General features: G+C 35.5%; 1 protein-coding gene across 3 annotated transcripts in view; it reads left to right on the top strand.

Annotated features, from left to right (window-relative positions):
• The first annotated feature begins 2,940 nt into the window (after nucleotides 1–2,940).
• Nucleotides 2,941–18,491, top strand: part of LOC131164198 (magnesium transporter MRS2-4) — a 52,230-nt gene continuing 36,679 nt past the window's right edge. For 2 of the 3 annotated variants that reach the window (XM_058121209.1, XM_058121211.1), the window contains exons 1-2: nucleotides 2,947–3,506; nucleotides 8,121–8,569. In XM_058121209.1, the coding sequence (XP_057977192.1) occupies nucleotides 3,167–3,506; nucleotides 8,121–8,569 (789 nt within the window). In that variant the 5' untranslated portion in view covers nucleotides 2,947–3,166. Of the gene's footprint in view, nucleotides 3,507–8,120; nucleotides 8,570–18,491 lie in introns of all 3 variants that reach the window. The other variant, XM_058121210.1, reaches the window with a different exon arrangement.

Below are 18,491 nucleotides of genomic sequence, written 5' to 3'. Positions count from 1 at the left end.
ATGTTAGAAAGTTTAAAACATGGACTTCAGTTGCCTGAACCATGAGGTCAGTCGCCTGAACTATTTAAAAGTAGCGCTCCAAAATAGGTAGTAGTAGTTCAGTCACCTGATCCTATTCTGATTTCTTATTTACATTGGTAGTAGCATATCAGTCGCCTGAGTGATAATCCTCAATCAACTAAACACTATGCAACTTAGTGTTTTTCTTATTTTGATTCCAAAACTTGTTTAGATTAACTTTGAACAATATTTTGGACCTTATAAAAATATTTTCCAAATTATAAATCAGGTCTTTAAGTTTAGAATTAAATTATAAGAGCTTCAGTCACAGTATTGAAGTTTAGAAGTACTTACATGAGATTCTAAGAAGATAAATACACTTAAATTCCTAAGTCTTTATGTTGTATAACTTTGACATTGTCCGAGCTTGATCCACACTTCAATTTGCTCATATTTTTCATGACTTGTAACTTTAAGTTAGACTTCATTCAATCTTTTCCAAGTATAACCATTTTTTTTGTAAAACACATGATTCCTGGAACTTAACTTGAAAATACAATTAGTAACCTTAATTTGTTATCATCAAAATAAGATTAAGCCTTCTTAGGCCAACACTCTATACACATGCTTCACTCAATATGATCCACATACTACAACAAAAATAGCATTTTCAAGTTATAAAGTTCCTTACTTTGTGACAAAAAGAGAAAAATCATTATAGTGTATGTAGTCTTGTCTCTATTTTTTATATACAAAAATTATTTATTTATATTTGAATCTTTGACCAATAAGTCAAAAAATCGTAATCTTACACATATTTTAAATATCATGTCATAAAAAATTATCTAAACTATGAGGATTCCTTTATGTGGTGTCATTTTTTAAATCCAAAATTGTAAAATATTTGTTCATTTGCTAAAAAAAAATGAATACTTAAAGGTATAAGTGATGTAGGACGGAAATGGTTGACCTATGTCCTACGATTCAACCCTCACACAAGCACATACACTTAAATACTTTAATTTAAGAATTTAAACACAATAAATCATGCTTTATTTCACATGTTCAAGGATTTTGATGTCCAGCAATTAAGTCCTAATTGGTTCCTTCACAAAAGAATCAAGTTATATGCTGAAAAGTTGTTATTTCAAAGATTCAAGAATAAAAGTTCTATGTTAGCAAACTAATATTCATACAATTGATTTTAACTAGCAAGTACCAATATTGCAATCTATAGATCAAATGGGTTATTCAAAGATGTGATCTTAATCTACTAGCAAGGGTTTATAAGATATAGCAAAGGATTCAAACACAAGTACTGAAGTTACCAAGGGATTGATTCAGATGACTTGATGTTGTTCCACACGTAGTTAGGCCACACCGTATGTCTTTCATATAAGCTTTGAATCTCAAGATGAACGCAACAATGAAGTGTAGATGATGATCGTCGTATGGGTGTATGAAGGTGCTGGCCGTGTGGTGTTGATGGGGGCTGTGAGAGTATTAGATGGAGGAGAGGTTGATGGAGTCGTTGGATAGTTTAATAGTCTCTCACCACTTGATCTCCGGAGAGAACGTCGTATCATCACACTACTCATTCATAAGGAGAGGAACAAACTTTACAAGCTCAAGCAAAGAGATGCTTCTTTAATATTCAACTTCAACTTCATGTATCTTGTTCTTACAATAAGAAGATTATTTATAGGCATAGCCTGGGAGACAAAGCACTAACTCAACAACTCTCAACAACTTTCAACAACTATTAACCTAACATAATTAATACTTACTAAAAAAACAAGGAACTCTAACTTATAAGCACACAACTCAAGCTTAGTTGTCTTGTATTATTACAACTCAAATTTAAAATTTAAACATATTCCAAAAGAAAGACCAAAATCGTGTGGGACCCATTGGAGCCATGTGGGGCCCACATGAGTTTTGAGTTGGATTTTACTTCAATACTTTAGTTGGGTCTTCAAGCACCTAATAATCTTGAAATAACATATCCACGAAAAATATAAATTAACACAATAAAGTCTTCACATAAAAAATGTCTTCCATCAAAGAAGTAGAAGATCTTTAATTGATCTCATGTGTTTTTGGAAAATAGATATAAATAATAATGGACATATGGAGGTTATCCACGTGTCATCATGTCAGCAAAGGAGTGGACATCGTGAGGTCGTCCATGTGTCATCATATCAGTAAAAGGGATACATAAGGCATATTGATCCCCATCAATAAGTATAAACAATACATTCCAATCTACATTTTACCAATCCTAAAAAATTGGGAAATAGTTTTCCTTTCCATTGAACATTTTTGTTCAATTTCCAAAATGTTCTTATAATTCATGTTTAACCATTCCTAAAAAATTGAAAAGTAGTTTTCATACCCTTTTAACCTCTCCATTCAATTTTCAAAATACCCTTATACTATTTAACTTTTTATTATTTTTATAATAATTTTTTATAAATTTTTAAAAATAGAGAATCGTGCACATAGTGCGAACTTATGACTAATTTTTGATAAGACATATTAACGTTAATGATTGAAATATTTAAACAGTATTTTGAAATATGAAATTTAAGTTTTGGATTTAAATTTGTGTGAATTTATGTAAAATTAAATATAATTTTGTACAAAGTGTTATTTAAATTTATATAAATTTAAATTAAAGACTTAAAATATAATTATTTAAATATAAGTTATAGTATTTAGTTTGAATTTTTAGAGAGTTGACCTTGATAAAAAGAGAAAAAAAAATATATTTAAGGGGTCTTAGTAATATTTCATTGCAAAGCAATGCAAAACTTTAAATTGGAACTAAAAGGGACGGTAAAAATACTTTTCAAATATTTGAAGGAGTAAAAAGTAAAAAACTTTGAAGGCGATTTTCGTAAATTTTGTTTGTTTTTTTTATTAAAAAAACCGATGATCGTCTGCGGCTTCCGGGAATACGGAAGGCGAAATACAGAAAGCCGCGGTTGATGGGAGGTGAAGAAGACAACGAAGATGACGAAGTGAGCGGTGAACCCCCAACGTTTCCTTCCCCCGCGCATGGCGTAATCAAAGAAATCCAGAGATTGCGTGTGAAAGAGAGAGAGACACGTAGAGAGAGGGAGTTGAAGACGCAGGGTTTGAACAGAGGCCTTGTAGGGAGAAAATGGGGAAAGGGCCTTTCTCGTTTTGCCGGAAGAGCAGCCGTCGGCGACTCAAGAAGGCGGCGGAGATGACGTCGCAGCCGCCACCCGCGATGATCGAAATTGCAGCTTCGTCGCCTAATCATGCCGTTTGCAATTCGGTTTCTGCTGGTCCTACCGCAGGAACGTCGAGCAAGGTGAAAAAGAAGACGGCTGGATCGCGGCTATGGATGCGCTTCGACAGGTTTGGGCAGTCCGAGCTGCTTGAATGCGATAAGAGTGTGATCATCAAACGCGCAGCAATTCCCGGGAGGGATTTGAGGATTCTCGGCCCTCTGTTTTCTCACTCCTCGACCATTCTTGGTAAGCTTAATTTCACTTTTTTTTTTTTTGTGGTTCTTAAATTTAATCTAAATAAGCTCGTGTTTGTTGTGAATTTCGAATTAAAATTTAACTGTTAGATCCTATTGTGTTCATTAACTAGCATTTGTTTAAGCACGTATCAGGATTAGCGAGAAGTAAAGAGACCTAAGGAGGTCGAATAAGAAATATAGTAGAGCCTTTCTGAAATTTAACAAATTTTTAGTCTCAGGGAGTTTATTTTAAAAATTGATTTGATATATGCTTACTTCTCTTCCTTGTTATTTCACGCTCGCAAGCTGTCAACCTAAGTTTTACCCCTTAAGTTCCTATTAAAAAACAACAGACAAGTCTTAGCAATCTGTTTTTTAGCTGTCCTAGACCGCGAAGCCTTGCACAAAATAAGATCAGCAAATAATCTACAGCTTGTGTGCCTTGGCTGCAAAAGTTCTTCTGGGACCCACTTTCATGTTGTTTTGCTAATTTTGTTTCTGTTCACTTTGCTTAAACGTGTTTGAGATGCATCTTTTATTTGTCCTTTTACTCATTATTATTATTATTATTATTTATAATAAAAGTGCATAATTAGTTTTCCCCCACCCCACCTGGCAGAGAGAGAGAGAGAGAGAGGTTATAGCTTATAGCTTGTCTTGACATGCTGTTGGTTTGTGAGAATTTAGGTATACTACCAAGAGGGGGAGGGGGTGAATTGGGTTTTTAAAATATCTTTGTAACTTAAGTTTGCAAATACATTAGTTAAGTATTACCCTTTTAAGTTTAATTTCTAACAATCACTCAATCTCAATAATATTGATCAATAATCTCACTCAGTCGACAATCCTTTGTACAATCCAAGTTCAATAAAATGAATGAATGATTTTAAAGATTAGTTGTTGAATTCCAATAACAATTATCAAGATAAGATTGATAAAAAATCTCTGAACTTCAATATTAAAGAATGATTTTATAAAGCCCGCAACTTTCCTTCAATGGAATTAATTTAGCAAAATTAACTTCAGCTATGATATTCAAAAATCAGTGCTCAATTCTATTCTGAATTTGTTAAACCAACCAATGACAAACAAAATAATTTCTTGATTTCAAGTATGAACCAAAATTAGTATTTCAGCAACTTCCAATATGCAACAAGTTCTCAATAGACATACACGCAGATTATAAAGTTGTAATAAAGTAAAGAGATTAAGGAAGAAGAGTTGAAGACAAGATTTTTTACAAGGTTTAACCAGAAGCCTACGTTCTTGCCCCAAGCAACACGCTCTGAAGATTTTCTTTTTCCCAACTTCGTTACCAGGTGAAGTTACAACCTCTTTCCCTCAAAGGTGGAGTTCGCCTCTCTAACGAGAATTTTCTCTCGCTAGGCAACGATCCAACAGTCCCGAATCATCAAGAAAACAAGAAACAAAGAACAACTTTTGTTCGTACAAGTAAAACTCTCAGTTATAGTAGATTTGTACAATTGAAATTCACTATAGTTTAGCAATAATCAATATAGAAGATGAAGCTCAGTAGAATATCACCAGGGTTCTGATTAGATTTGAAATTCTCAGTAGAAAAGATTAAAAAACCGTGGGTTGTATCAACAAAAAGCACATCAATACTTTAGAGAAGATTTCAGCAAGAGAACTTTGAATTTGTAATTTGTATGTGCTTGATTGTTGTATATAATTTGTGAAAATAATGAGTATTTATAGAGTAATAAAGCATATTGCCATTTTCCCCAAGTTACTTGCTGTATTTTCCAAGTTTGGGAGTCAAGAAATCAGTTTTGGAAACTTTCCCACACTGTTTAAAAGTTAAAACAATAACTTTAGTCGACTGTGACCTGAGGGTCAGTCACCTGAGCCTTTTAAGTTCAGCGAATTTTGAAAACTCAGTGTTGAGTCAGTCGATTGTGCTTTAAATGGTCAGTCGCCTGTCTCAGCTCTGTTTGTTTAAAATTAACAGTATAAAAATGTTAGTCACCTGATGAAAATCCATCAGTCGCCTGTCTTGTTTGTAGCTTATATGTTTTTCAAAATCTTGATTCCAAAACTTTGACTTTTTTTAATCTTGGAAAACGTAAATGAGACTTTTTGAAAATATTTTCCATGGTTTTCAAAACTAGGTCTCTAAGTCAACTATAGTTCCTAAGAGCTTCAAACATATAAGTTGAAATTGTGAAGTACTTACATGAGAGTTCTTATGAACTATAACTTTCTAAGCACTAAGTCTTCATGCATTTGTTTCCATTCTTTGTGTCTATCTTGAGCTCTTTCTTCAATTAACTTTAGCTTCATCATACTCATGTCTCTAAGCATAATCGTTATTCAATCTCTTGAAACACTTGATCTTGATCTTTATGAAAGCATTTGAGCCCTGAAACTTAACTTAATCAAACATGTTAACTACCCTTCATTTGTTATCATCAAAACAAGATTCTAAGTCTTGTTAGGCCAACAATTTGATAGGTTCTTCTTTTGTTCACATTAAATGTCATTTGGCATGCTGGGATATAGTATTTGAATTCAAGGAGGTTGTCGAGAATCTCATCACCATCTATATGTAGAACTTGACAAAAAATAGGCAGCAATGGACTCGCTGTGAATGCAACACTGTGTATGAATGTTTTGCATGCTGTTCTGTTGGCTTCAAACAAGCTGTTGCTTTGGTCTTTCTAATGTTAAAAATGAAAATGGCTGAGGTACTAGATGCCTTTTGTCATTGTGAACATTGCTTTTTGGGGGAAAAAAAAATTGATCTTCAAGTACTTTTTATAGGTAGAAAAAGAAGTACTAAGAAAGGAAGAAAAATACAAATGCTAGAGAGCAAGATACCCTCCAACAACTAGAAACAAACTACACAAGAACTGTGCCCAATCCCTTTACTCATCTGTTGAAGAAATGCCCCAAAACACCTAGATTCAAATCCTAAGGAGAAGCCAGAAAAATCACTCTATCTTATAGTAATTTCCCTTTTTTGCTTTTGCCAAACCCCCTGGATCACTATCAAAAAGCACCTACAAGCTAAACATAAGGAGAAGCAAGAAAGGCCACTCTATCCTATAGCAAGTATGAAAGCGCATCAGAGATTCTAACGTTCCTTTCCATCCATAAAATCCAAAAGCCAAGCTCACTCAAAGGTACTTCCCCCTTTTTACTTTTCTGCCCCCCCGAACTTCACCATAAAAGAGCATCTATAGCCTGAGGAGATGTTTTTATCTCACTGACGAAGGGAAAAAAATATTCAATAGTTTTTCATTAGAAAAATATCTAGATTGAGCCGCTACCACACTTGCAACAAGTCATTAGTATAATTCTTTTAAGAACCAAGGTCTAGGTGAAAGCATTAATTTCAGAGTGAACCTCAGCCTTCCTAATAACTTTCTCTAGAAGGGGAAAAAAAATTTGTGGATTTCATTAAATGAGTGAGAAATGTTTTGGATGACTAAAAACCAGAACTATACCTTGGCCAAGTATGAGCATCACACCTAGGACGGGGAACAAAATAATTTAAAAAAAATTGCCTTCTAATTGATTAGTTCACCCACTTCTCTCTTTGAGTTTCTGGAAAAAATGGGATTCCATTAGAGAATTCCGCTCCAGAGAATAAAAAGAAGAAATAAGAGAATTATGCATAAAGGAAGTCTAGAAATACAGGGAAACGAAACTGACTCAAGACACATCTCCAATCCAAAGGTCCTCTTAGAAATGAATGACATTGCCAATCCTGTCATGAGTCAAAGGAAAGAATGATGAGAAGTTTGAGAGAAATTTTCAAGGACTTGAGTGAGTCCCATAACTCTGATGAAGACCATACTTTTAACAATCTTTTGCCAAAGGAGATCTATTTTTAAACGAAACTTTTGCAACCGTTTTCCTACTAAAGAATTGTCTTTTAGACACCTAATTCTGAAGACTCAAAGCCCCCCGAGTTAGGCCTCCTAACCACCCTTCAACTTTCTAAATGAGTCCATTTTGCCCTCGGCGTATGAGACCATGTGAAATCTTAGATTATCATTTTCAACTCTGCCCAACACTAAAAATAAAAATAGAAAGGATAAAGAAATGCTTGATACACAAGCAGTAATATGCATATGTTTCTCCTTTTAGGAGATGAATGCCTCTCTTAATATGTAATCTTTTACCCACATGCACCACAGGATCCGAAAAGAGGTAAGCCTAGGATTTTTCCCTAAGGGTAGATTTTGTATGTGAAAGTTTGAGATGAAACCAAACAACCCGCTAAAGAACTTAACTCCTCGATTACACATTGATCCATATCGATCCCTACTAAACCACTCCTCTATATTAATCTTCAAGCCTAGAATTTTCTAAAAAATTTCAATAAAGCAAGCACTTTCTGAAATTTCATAACATCATCTTCCATTCTTCTCATGCCCATTTTTCTCCAAAATTGTTCTGCATGTAATTTGAAACAGATAACCTTGCTCTATTATTTATAGTTATTTTGCAGCAGTCTCTGCATTACTTATTTCTTCTTATTCATGTACACATGCATTTCATGCGTTCAAGCGTTGAGCCTCTCACCCTTATGCTCTGAATATGGTGTTCGATTATGATAAACGGAATAAAGTCAAAATTCTGTTTTCCTTTTCAGCTAGGGAAAAAGCAATGGTTGTCAATCTAGAGTTTATAAAGGCTATAGTCACAGCTGAAGAAGTGTTATTGCTGGATCCTCTCCGCCACGAGGTTCTTCCATTTGTGGATCAACTGAGGCGACAACTTCCTCAGAAAAGCCCATTTAAGATTTGCAGAGCAGGATCAATGGATGTGCAGGATAGTGAAATGCAATTTCCAAACGGTGGACAATGGTTACCTGTTCCTGATGCTGTTGAAGGCTTTCAGAGTGAGCTCCCGTTTGAATTTCATGTTCTGGAGATTGCATTAGAAGTTGTCTGTACATATTTGGAGTCCAGTGTGGCAGACCTTGAGAGAGATGCTTATCCTGTGTTGGATGAACTGGCCAAAAATGTTAGCACCAAGAATCTTGAACATGTACGAAGTTTGAAAAGCAATCTTACGCGTCTGCTTGCACGTGTGCAGAAGGTATTGCTGATTAAAGTTATTTCTATGCTTCACCAGAATCTTGTTCTTTGTACGTTTACTCCTTTCCTAGGTGTTTATTGTACCCATTTCTTGTATTGTCACCACAAGGTGAATGTTAGGGAATGCAGATGGAATAGAAATTGGTTATTTGGATATCAGATTAATATAAGTTCAGTGGTATTTTATTATTGATGTATTTAGGGTGAAAAGAAAGGAAAAAAACAGTAATAGCATGACAATAAGGATAGGATATGATTATTGTTATGCATTTGAGATGCAGCAAGACCTCCATCCTAAGTATTTAGATTTGTTTTTTGGATAACAAAAATTTATTACATGAGAAGAGACAAAAGTAAAATATTTTGTGGACAAGGCATCCTCCTAAAAACAAGTAAAACAATTACAATAATTCTATCATCCAATCCTTTTGAAGGTCAAACAGCAACATCCTCCCCAAGAAAATAAAAAAAATGAGCCCAGAATCATGCAATGAAACTACTCTGTTCCACTACAAGTAGGAGAAGTTGTTCATGCCTTAAAAATTCATGCATCCTCTCAATCTGAAGGGTTAACAGTATAGCTAAAACTGCACATGTCCGTAAGGATGTTCCTTTTCTACTATTTCCAGTGCCCCAATATCTCACTAGCAATAAATCATCCACATTCTGTAGCACTACCCACGCTTCACCCAAGCAAGAAAAAAGAGCACACTGTTGTTGGTTTGCACCTCACAACAAAGAAAAGTGTGGGTTTGTCTCATTAGACTCACAGCACAGTATTTTTGAGAATCATGGTCCAGATAAAAATCTGAATCTTAAAAGGAACCTTAGCCTTCCAAATGATATGGTTCAATGGAAAATAATTGGGGGAAGGAGTTTTCAAAAGATGAAAGAAAAAGAGATTTGGAAGAAAAAGAACCTAAGAACCCCCCACCCAGACTCTCACATTAATCCTATTGTGAGGAGCTTAATATTTCAAAACACTGAGCATAATTCTGGATTTGTCTAGAATTTTGATGAAAGATGTCTTATTCTCATCTTTGTAAATTCTTCCCTTTTTAATGAAATATCTTATTTAGTTATAAAAAAATTGAGGAGCTCATTTACCTCTCTTTCATTGATATTCATAAAGATATTGAAATCCCGACTAAGTGAGCTCCCTTCGGAAGAAAATAAAGAATGAGTGGTGCATTTTCTCCATTTAACTCAATTTAGAGCTCCCTCTTTTGTTAAATTAAAGCAGTTTACAGCAAGTTTATGTGGAGCTGGGGTGCATTGAGATGCTTGGGCCACTCCTTTGGAATGAAGGCTTAAAAAAGTTCCATTTGTTCTCTAACTATAGCGTAGAAAACCTCTTATCTGCCTCATGTTTACTTCCAGACATCAGCCACTCTGTTTCTTTTTTATTTTTAATTTTTTGACGAATCATTGTACAACTGCAGCCATTTGGGACAGAATTCTTGGTTGTCTGCCTGGCTGCCTCTCTGTGTTCCTTGTGTTGTTTATTTGTTTTTGGACCAAAGTTTTTACTGCTGATTATTCTCTAATGTGAATGCTGGCATGTAGCTAATGAATGTATAATTGTAGTTTGTACGTGGAATTTATGTGTTGAATGTGCATGAATGATGTCTATATTTCATATTTCATTTAAAAGGAAAAAAATATGCCAAAATATATGATATATAAATAAATATAATTACATTAATTAATGTATCCTTGCCATGTTGTGTCCTAATTTTTTCCAAATTGCCATACTGCATTGCTGAAATTGTGTCATATCCTTGTCCCATGTTGGCATCAGTGCTTCTTAGGCGCTTGCTTGCTCAATGGGACTAAAACCAAGTCCCTCACTTATCAACCTATCATGAATCTCCTCCAAGTACAAGTTTCTAAGAAGTGTGTGATTGTCTCCTATTTGCTTATGATCTTAAGATCTCTCACGTAAAATCAAAGTCTAATTCAAGCTGTTTATTAAAACTCGTCCTCCTCTCATTAGCCACTCGATAAGATAAACCTTAGTTACAATTCCCCCTCACTAACACATCTCAACCTCTGTTTTTTTCTCCAAGTTATATCCTCTTTCATAGGAATCTCCTCCAAAGCATTACTTAGGTAGCCTTGTGGCCCTATCATTTGCCAACCATCGATGTCCTCCAATCAGTTCAATACTTCAAAAAAATTCCATTCTTCCTCTCTCCAATGTATCCAAAATCTCTTTATTCCATGTTTTTTCAATGCATTTTTTTACGAACTTTAATTTTTTTTGGTAAATTTGAAACCTATCCAACCTTGAAGCTGGCGATCTTTCTATTGTCAATGTCATTCTTTAAAACGGTCGAGCAACCAAATTTTCTCAATTCTGAAGGAAATGGGACCCCAGGTAACTGGGTTAGAATCTAATAGCATAGAACGATGTTTGAAATAGGCCTACACAAAACATCCTGAACAAAAATCAGTCAATGTGAGTGGAAACTTGCCTTTCTCTAGACGTCATCCAAGTGGACTAATGATTAGACAAAGGTATAATTGTTGTAATCTTATGATTCTCAATTCAAATTGTATGATTTGATTTGATTCATCAGCCAATAGATTTGAATCTAGTAGGCACTAGGCAAATTCAAAGAAGGGAGGGTTACCATTAATCTTATAATTCACATTTTAACTCTCACTTCATTCCTGGTTGAATAAGCATTCACATCCAGACTCAATAAAACCCAATTGTTTAAAAATAAAAAAATTTTGCTGTTTTCAAATGTGAAAAGCCTTAAAACCTTTTCCAAAGGCCTTTGGGATGAAAATAAACAGTAGGGTTGATTTCAGCTTGCTCCCTAGAGTTTAGGGTCATTTTAAACATTCTCTTTAAAGTTTCAAATTAAACAATGTCCGCCCTAATTTGAAATTAATTTTCATTTTCTCCCCCCCCCCCCCCCCGCCCCAAAAAAAAAAATCCAAATTGGTGTTAACTTTAATCGTCGAAGGATTTAATTTCAATTTGCTTTCCAAATTTTGGGACTTGGGATCATTTTCATTGTTCCTCTAAGTTGTACTTGAGAAACTAATATTAAAAATTAAAAATTAAAAAATAATAATAAAACCTCTTGGGTTTGACCAAATTATATAAATTTCCCGTATGTTGTTAACGTACATCCAACTTGGTTTTTGGCTGCCTGGATCATCATGCTTTCAAGTCAACTAGTCGAGCTAGGCAGGGTTTAATAATACTTGCATTTAGAACATTTTTTCAAGTATGACATAGGGAAAATGTTAAATGATCCCAAACTTTGGGCCTTGGGGAGAAAATAGAAATTCTTTAAACAGTAAAGTTAACATGAATTTGGATGTATGGGCCAACCTGACAAAGTGACAATTAGATTAAAATTGGGATGGACATTGCTTAATTTGTAACTTTAGGTGGACATTGAAAATAAGCCAATACTTAAAAAAAAAAAAAAAAAAAAAAGGGCGTGGGGTGGGGGAGTGGAAATTAACCCTAAATAAAATCCTTGTTTTTTGTCACTCTTATCTTATTCATTTATTATTTTTGAAAATGTTGGTTAACTATGTTTTTCCTAAAGCATTTGAAAATCCTATATAGTCTTTTTTTTGAATAGTTTATTTTGAAGCTAAAGTGTTTAGATATGGAGACAGTCAAAGAGACTTTGAAAATTTGAAGAGCTTGGTAGATTTTGATGGAAAGGGTTTGAAAAGATGGTTTTCTTAGTTAATTTTATCCACTTTTATGGCGTGATCTTCGATTTTTTTTTTCTTCTTTCTTTCTTTCTTTTTTTGTTTTTTGGGCGAACTTCTTGTCCTTGCAGGTTGTACCTTCTTTTTTCCATATTTAATATATTTTCTTTTATTATAAAAAGAAACAGAGAAAAAGATATGGAGACAGTATCTAATAGAAACAACACTAATGTCCTACAAAATTGTTGTTCCCCTTGATGCCCTTAAAGACAGAAGGAGAGCCCTATCTTTGTAGGGATTCCCAAACACTTCTAACCATGAACCATCTGTACCTGCCCATTTAAATTATTAACAAAACATCAGGATTAACCTTACCAACTAATGTAAACTCCTCTTATTTCAACCCCTAACCCCAACATATTCCAAGAAAGAATCCTTATTTAACCATACTAACAAGACTTGAACTACTACTACTGATTCTTTTACAATTAATAGTGAAAGCTAGGTTAACTGATTCGTCTAGAGGGTGGGTTGGGTCTTAGAAAGCTGGTGTCTAGAAACACCACTCTCTTAGCTAAATGGGTTTGGGGTTTTCCTGTAGGGGATTCTTCTCGGCATAGTCTTTAGAAGCAAGTTTTGGTTGAGTGAGAATGAGTGGGATACCAATGTAAGTTTTAGATGTTCTCAGGACAGTTTGTGGAGATCTCTCTCTCTCTCTCACAGTTTTATCCCTTATTCATTCTTCACACTAAATTTGTGGTTGAAGGGGTTCTCGGATTTGTTTTTGGAAAGACCCTTAGTTGCGGAATGGTGTCTTATCCACCTCTTTTCCTCATCTCATTTGTTTGAGCTTAGGGTAGAATAGTGTTATTTCTTTCCTTGCTATTGATTCGGATAGTCCTTTGGCTTCTTGTGCCTTTCATTTAGGAGATCTCTAAATGATAAGGACAGCTGTCCCCCTTAGGTTTTATTTAATAATTTTCATCTTTCTTCAGGTATGGATGTTTGCTCTTGGTCCTGGATCATTCAAGGTTATATTATTGTGTGTTATTTTTTGAGTTCTTGACCCATTCTAATTCTTGTTTTACTCTTTATTCTATTATTTGGAAGGCCAAAGTACCTCCCAAAATTAAGGCTTTAATTTGGTTGTTTATGTTTAATAGGGATCAATACCGACAACTTCTTGTAGATTAGGGGACCATTGAAGACACTTTATCCAGATGTTTGTGTGCTTTGTTATAATACAAAGACAGCATATCATCTCATTTTGCGTTGTGATTTTGCTTTGACGGTATGGAGCAAGTTTCTTGTTGTTTTGGGAGAAAGTCAAGTTGTGCAGAATCGTTGGAGGAATTTTTGGCTATTTCATTTGTGGGTTTTGGAAGGAGGATGGCGAGGGCTGCTTTATGGTAATGTGGCTTCTTTACAGCATTGTTGGGGTTATGGTTGGGATGTCATGCACATATCTTCTTGGGGAAGAAGTTGAATTGGTTGCTGGTTTGGGAAAAGATTCACTACATGGCATCGTTGTGGTGTTATGGGTTTGGATATCTCAATGGAGTGAGCTTAAGGTTTGATTTTGGGAGTTATGGTTGTTTGTTTTCTTTTTCTTTCTTTTATTGTTTTTTATATTTTGCTTCAGTTTGTTCCAAATTTTTATAGGAAGATGTTTTATTCTCTTTTGCGTAATTTCGTAATCTATTAATGAAATATCTTCTTTTTCTATCTAAAAAAAAAAAAAGAAAAAAAGAAAAGAAAAATTCAAATCCCTACTCAACTTCTGGCCATCTTTCTACCTACAATAGGCTCCATGCCTTGACAAATAACCTCCCCACTAGGATTAACCACATGAAGACTTAACTTTTGAGCGACTTGGTCATCTTTCTCATCTTTTAGAATATCATAGTTATGAAATTCCTCTTAGCTTCAGACCTCCCATGACATAAAGGTGACTCAAAGTTAGTAGTAGTTGTCATCAAAATAGGAAGAATATGACTATGGAAGTAAGTAGGTTTTTTTGTTAAGCCCTGAGTTGATCATCTCCTTGGTTTTGGGTCAAAGTAAAAGGTAGAGAGTTGGTTACTAGAGGGAGATCGGATGAAGAACTATTTTTCCACTTGCATAATTTTGGGCAAGTCCTTTAGTGGTTTGAGCACTTTGTTGCTCTCTCTAGGATTAGCACTAGAGTTTATAGGAGAAGTAGGTTGGAAAGCTTTCTTAGTGTTGTTGGCATATTGATTCATGAGAAGCACAACATATGTTTTACTCCCAATCTCCAATAATTGTCTTTTGAGAATTACCCTCAAGCCCAATCTTTTTCAGGCTTGCCTCATCAGTCATCATCCTAATCTTGGACCTAATCAATCAACAAATCATCATCCTTGAAATCGTAAAAAAATGGAACCTCATCGTCCTCATTCTATAGTAAGCGCATTGAATTTGTTTGAAATTGGAACTACCTTTTTCACTTGGTTGTAAACTTACATTAATCGATGAGCAACAACCTACTATGGTGGTTGATCTCCCTCCTCACCAAGAACCTCTACTGTTGCAGATGATTCCATGGGATTAGAAGAATAACTTGTTTTGTTCCCAAATTGTGAATTTTCTCTTTGATCAATATGTTGCTGGGAGAATCCACCATGTAGAACTGCATTTGAAGGTTTAGATTGCATTTGACTTCAAGCCCTACCATTTTTCTCCCAATTTGCTTTTAATCAAATTATGACAAAGGAGCCTAAATTTCATGGGGATTATCTACAATTACTTCCCCACAAGAGCAATGCTTTTAGGCACCAAGTTACGGAGACCCAAACCATTGACCCCTGTCACTCTTTTCACCACTCTAGACCAAGGAAAGGCCCTCGTTACTAACTTGCCACCTCAATTAAAGGATAAGTGTAGATCAATGTGCTGTTACCCAAAAAAAAGATTTTTGCAACTGTCCAAGCGTATAGAAACCTTAGCAATAACAAGGTCTTAAAAGGCAACAACATGAGAATTACCACCCAAAGGAACTCCTAAATAAGTCATCGACAACTACAGAGCATCATGACCAACCAAAGAAGCAACATTTGAAATCAGGGCCCAAATTAATGGTTGCTATACCGTTTTGATAAGACCCTTGGATTTTATTGTAGAGAAATTAGGGAAATTGAAAGGATGGAAACTAGAATGAGAAAATAGGGTTAATCACTTCAAGGGATCTGCCTCCAAATTAGCCAAAAGGCTATGAATTATGTTAGTGGTTGAATGAAAAAGCCCTATAGTGTTACATATCTATTACAAGGTAGGGAACCCTACTCCTATTAGAAATGTAAATATTCCAATCTAAGTCCTTAATGGACTCAATACAAATTGATTTGGGAATCCTAACATTAAATAGAAATCCCAATTGATTTGGGAATCATAACGCATTAATTAGAAATCCAAATTGATTTGGTAATCCTAACATTCCTGCCGCCTTCAAATTAGCCTTGTCCTCAAGGTTAAGCGGCAATAAACTTTAGGAATCTCTCCTCCAAGGATTGATAAGTTCCCCAAGTTGCATCTTTGGCTATCAAGTGAGACCAGTGAGCTAAAACTTTTGTGACGTCTTGATTTCTACGTTTGACCACTCGGTGATCCAAAATTGCTTGTGGCTGCACTTGAATCTCGCCAATAGGTGTAATAGTAGGCAAGTGGTGCTGCATGCACAGTAACCTGCTCCCTTAACTTCTTTTTGAGGCAAGAGACGTGAAAAAATGGATGTGCCTTAGAAATTGTTGGTAAGTCAAGATTATAAGCAGCGGGGCCTATACATTTTAGGATCTTATAAGGCCCATAGAACTGAGGAGACAACTTCATTAAAGAGTGAACAGTGACAGATATCTTTCCATAGGGCTGTAGCTTGAGAAATACCCAATTTCCTAATGAGAATTCCTTTTCACATGGTGCTTATCAGCTTGCTGTTTCAAAGGAGCTAAGATTTTCCTTAAGGAGTTGAAGCACTTTGTCATGATCATGTAACTCCCTGTCAACTTGATCAATATTGGATGATCTAGCTGAGTACCTAGCAAGAATAGGAGGTTTGGTCGACTGTAAACAACCTCAAATGGAGTCAACTTGATGGAGTCATGATAAGTGGTATTGTACCACCATTCAACCCATGGAAGCCATCGCACCCAATCCTTTAGTTTGTTGCTAGCAATACAACAAAGATTGGTCTCCAAGCACCTGTTAACAACTTCAGTTTGCCCATCTGATTGTGGATGATATGTAGTGCTCAGATTCAATTGTGTTCCTTGCGAACGGAATAGCTTCTTTCAAAAGTTGCAGGTAAAGGCTTTGTCATGATCACTGACAATGGACTAAGGAATTCCAGTATAAGGGTGAGTTCCAGCACAAAAATGAGCGTATTTTGTGAGATGGTCCACAACAACAAAAATAGTAAACCATGAGAAGACGGTAGTCCCTCAATGAAATCCATGGAGATATTAGCCCAAGCTTCTTCTGGAATAGGAAGGGGCTGTAGAAGGTCTGAACTCGCTATTGTTTCCCCTTTTTGTCGTTGACAAACATAACATTTTGCCACAAACTTTTCGATTTCACCCTTTCCTTTCCAGTAAAATTCCTAAGAAATGCGCTTGTAGGTTCTAAGAAATCCGGAGTAACTTGCATCTGTTGATGTGTGTAATTCTTGCAGTATGGTTTGTTTGTGGGTGGAATTAGGCACTAGTCAAATTCTCCCCTTGTAGAGTAAGTCTAAAGAGCCCCAAAAGTAAAGAGGGACTGAGTTGGCTCTTTTTGTAGCTTTTGGATAATACCTTTAGTCTTCGGATTTTGCCACCTTTCCTTCTTTTGATTTGTTCTAGAGTATATGCAGGTACAGAAATAACTACAGGTTCAACTTGTTCAGGGAGTCATGAGAGTGCATTTGTCACCACATTCTCAAAGGCTTGTAAACAATCTCAAAGTCATAGCCCAACAACTTAGTGACCCACTTCTATTGTTCCATGGAAGAGATCCTTGCTCCAAAAAATGCTTCAAGCTTTTGTGATTAGTTTGATTTGGAAATGCTGGCCAATTAAATATGGTATCCACTTTGTAATTGCATGCACAATGGCTAGCATTTCTTTTCATAAACAAACATGCTGATGTGGGATGGAGAAAGAGCCTTACTAGTAAAAGCAATGGGGCCCCCGTCTTGCATTAAAACTGTACCAATGCCAAATCCTTACGCATCAAATTCATTGATGAACACCTTGTTGAAATCTGGCAAGGCAAGAATTAGTGTGGCGGACATTGCGTGTTTAAGCTTGACAAAGGCTTGTTTAGCTTCCTCACTCCATTTGAATGCATCCTTTTTTATTACAGCGGTCAGTGGAATGCTAATCTTTCCAGAATCCTTAACAAACTTGTGGTAGTAATCAGCCAACCCCAAAATCCTTGCAGCATTTTGATAGTTTTTGGAATAGGTTAGTCTGTCATTGCTTATATTTTAGAAGAATGAACTGAAACACCTTCTTGGGAAACAATATGCCCAAGGTATTCCACATGCGGTCGAGCAAAACTACATTTATATTTCTTGACAAATTGATGATGCTTATGAAGAGTGGTGAGTATAGTTCGCAAATGACATAGGTGATCCTCGGGAGATGAGCTGTTTATCAGGATATCATCAAAAAATATGAGAACAAAGTTGTGTAGGTAAGGTTGGAAAATGTCATTCATGAGACTTTGGAAGGTGGAAGGTGCATTGGTTAACCCAAAAGGCTTAACCAAGAACTTGTAGTGGCCATCATGAGTTCTAAATGCAGTCCTTTAAATGTCATTCTCATGTACTTGAATCTGGTGATTGCCTGATCTCAACTCAAGTTTGGTGAACTGTCAACTCATCTAAACAACTCATCCACAACATAGATATTGATCCTTCATAGCGTCCTTGTTCAATGCTTGATAACTCAACACACATCTGCCAAGAACCATCCTTCTTCTTCTCCAATAAGAGAGGGGACGAATATGGACTGACAGGTGGTTGAATTATGTAGTATCTAACATTTCTTTCACTATATTTTCTATTTTTGCTTTCTGAAAATAAGGATTGTGATAAAGAGGGACATTAGTAAGGACTTTACTTGGCAATAGAGGAATGCGGTGATCATGTGTTCGCTGAGGTGGCAATCCTTGGGTCTCCACAAATAGATCAAAAAATCATATAGTAAGTGATTCTAGAGGCATGTTGGCTAGATTGATGT

Source organism: Malania oleifera, chromosome 9 (genome assembly GCF_029873635.1).
Source record: "Malania oleifera isolate guangnan ecotype guangnan chromosome 9, ASM2987363v1, whole genome shotgun sequence".
Lineage (NCBI taxonomy): Eukaryota > Viridiplantae > Streptophyta > Magnoliopsida > Santalales > Ximeniaceae > Malania > Malania oleifera.
This window is presented reverse-complemented; position numbering and strand designations above follow the sequence as displayed.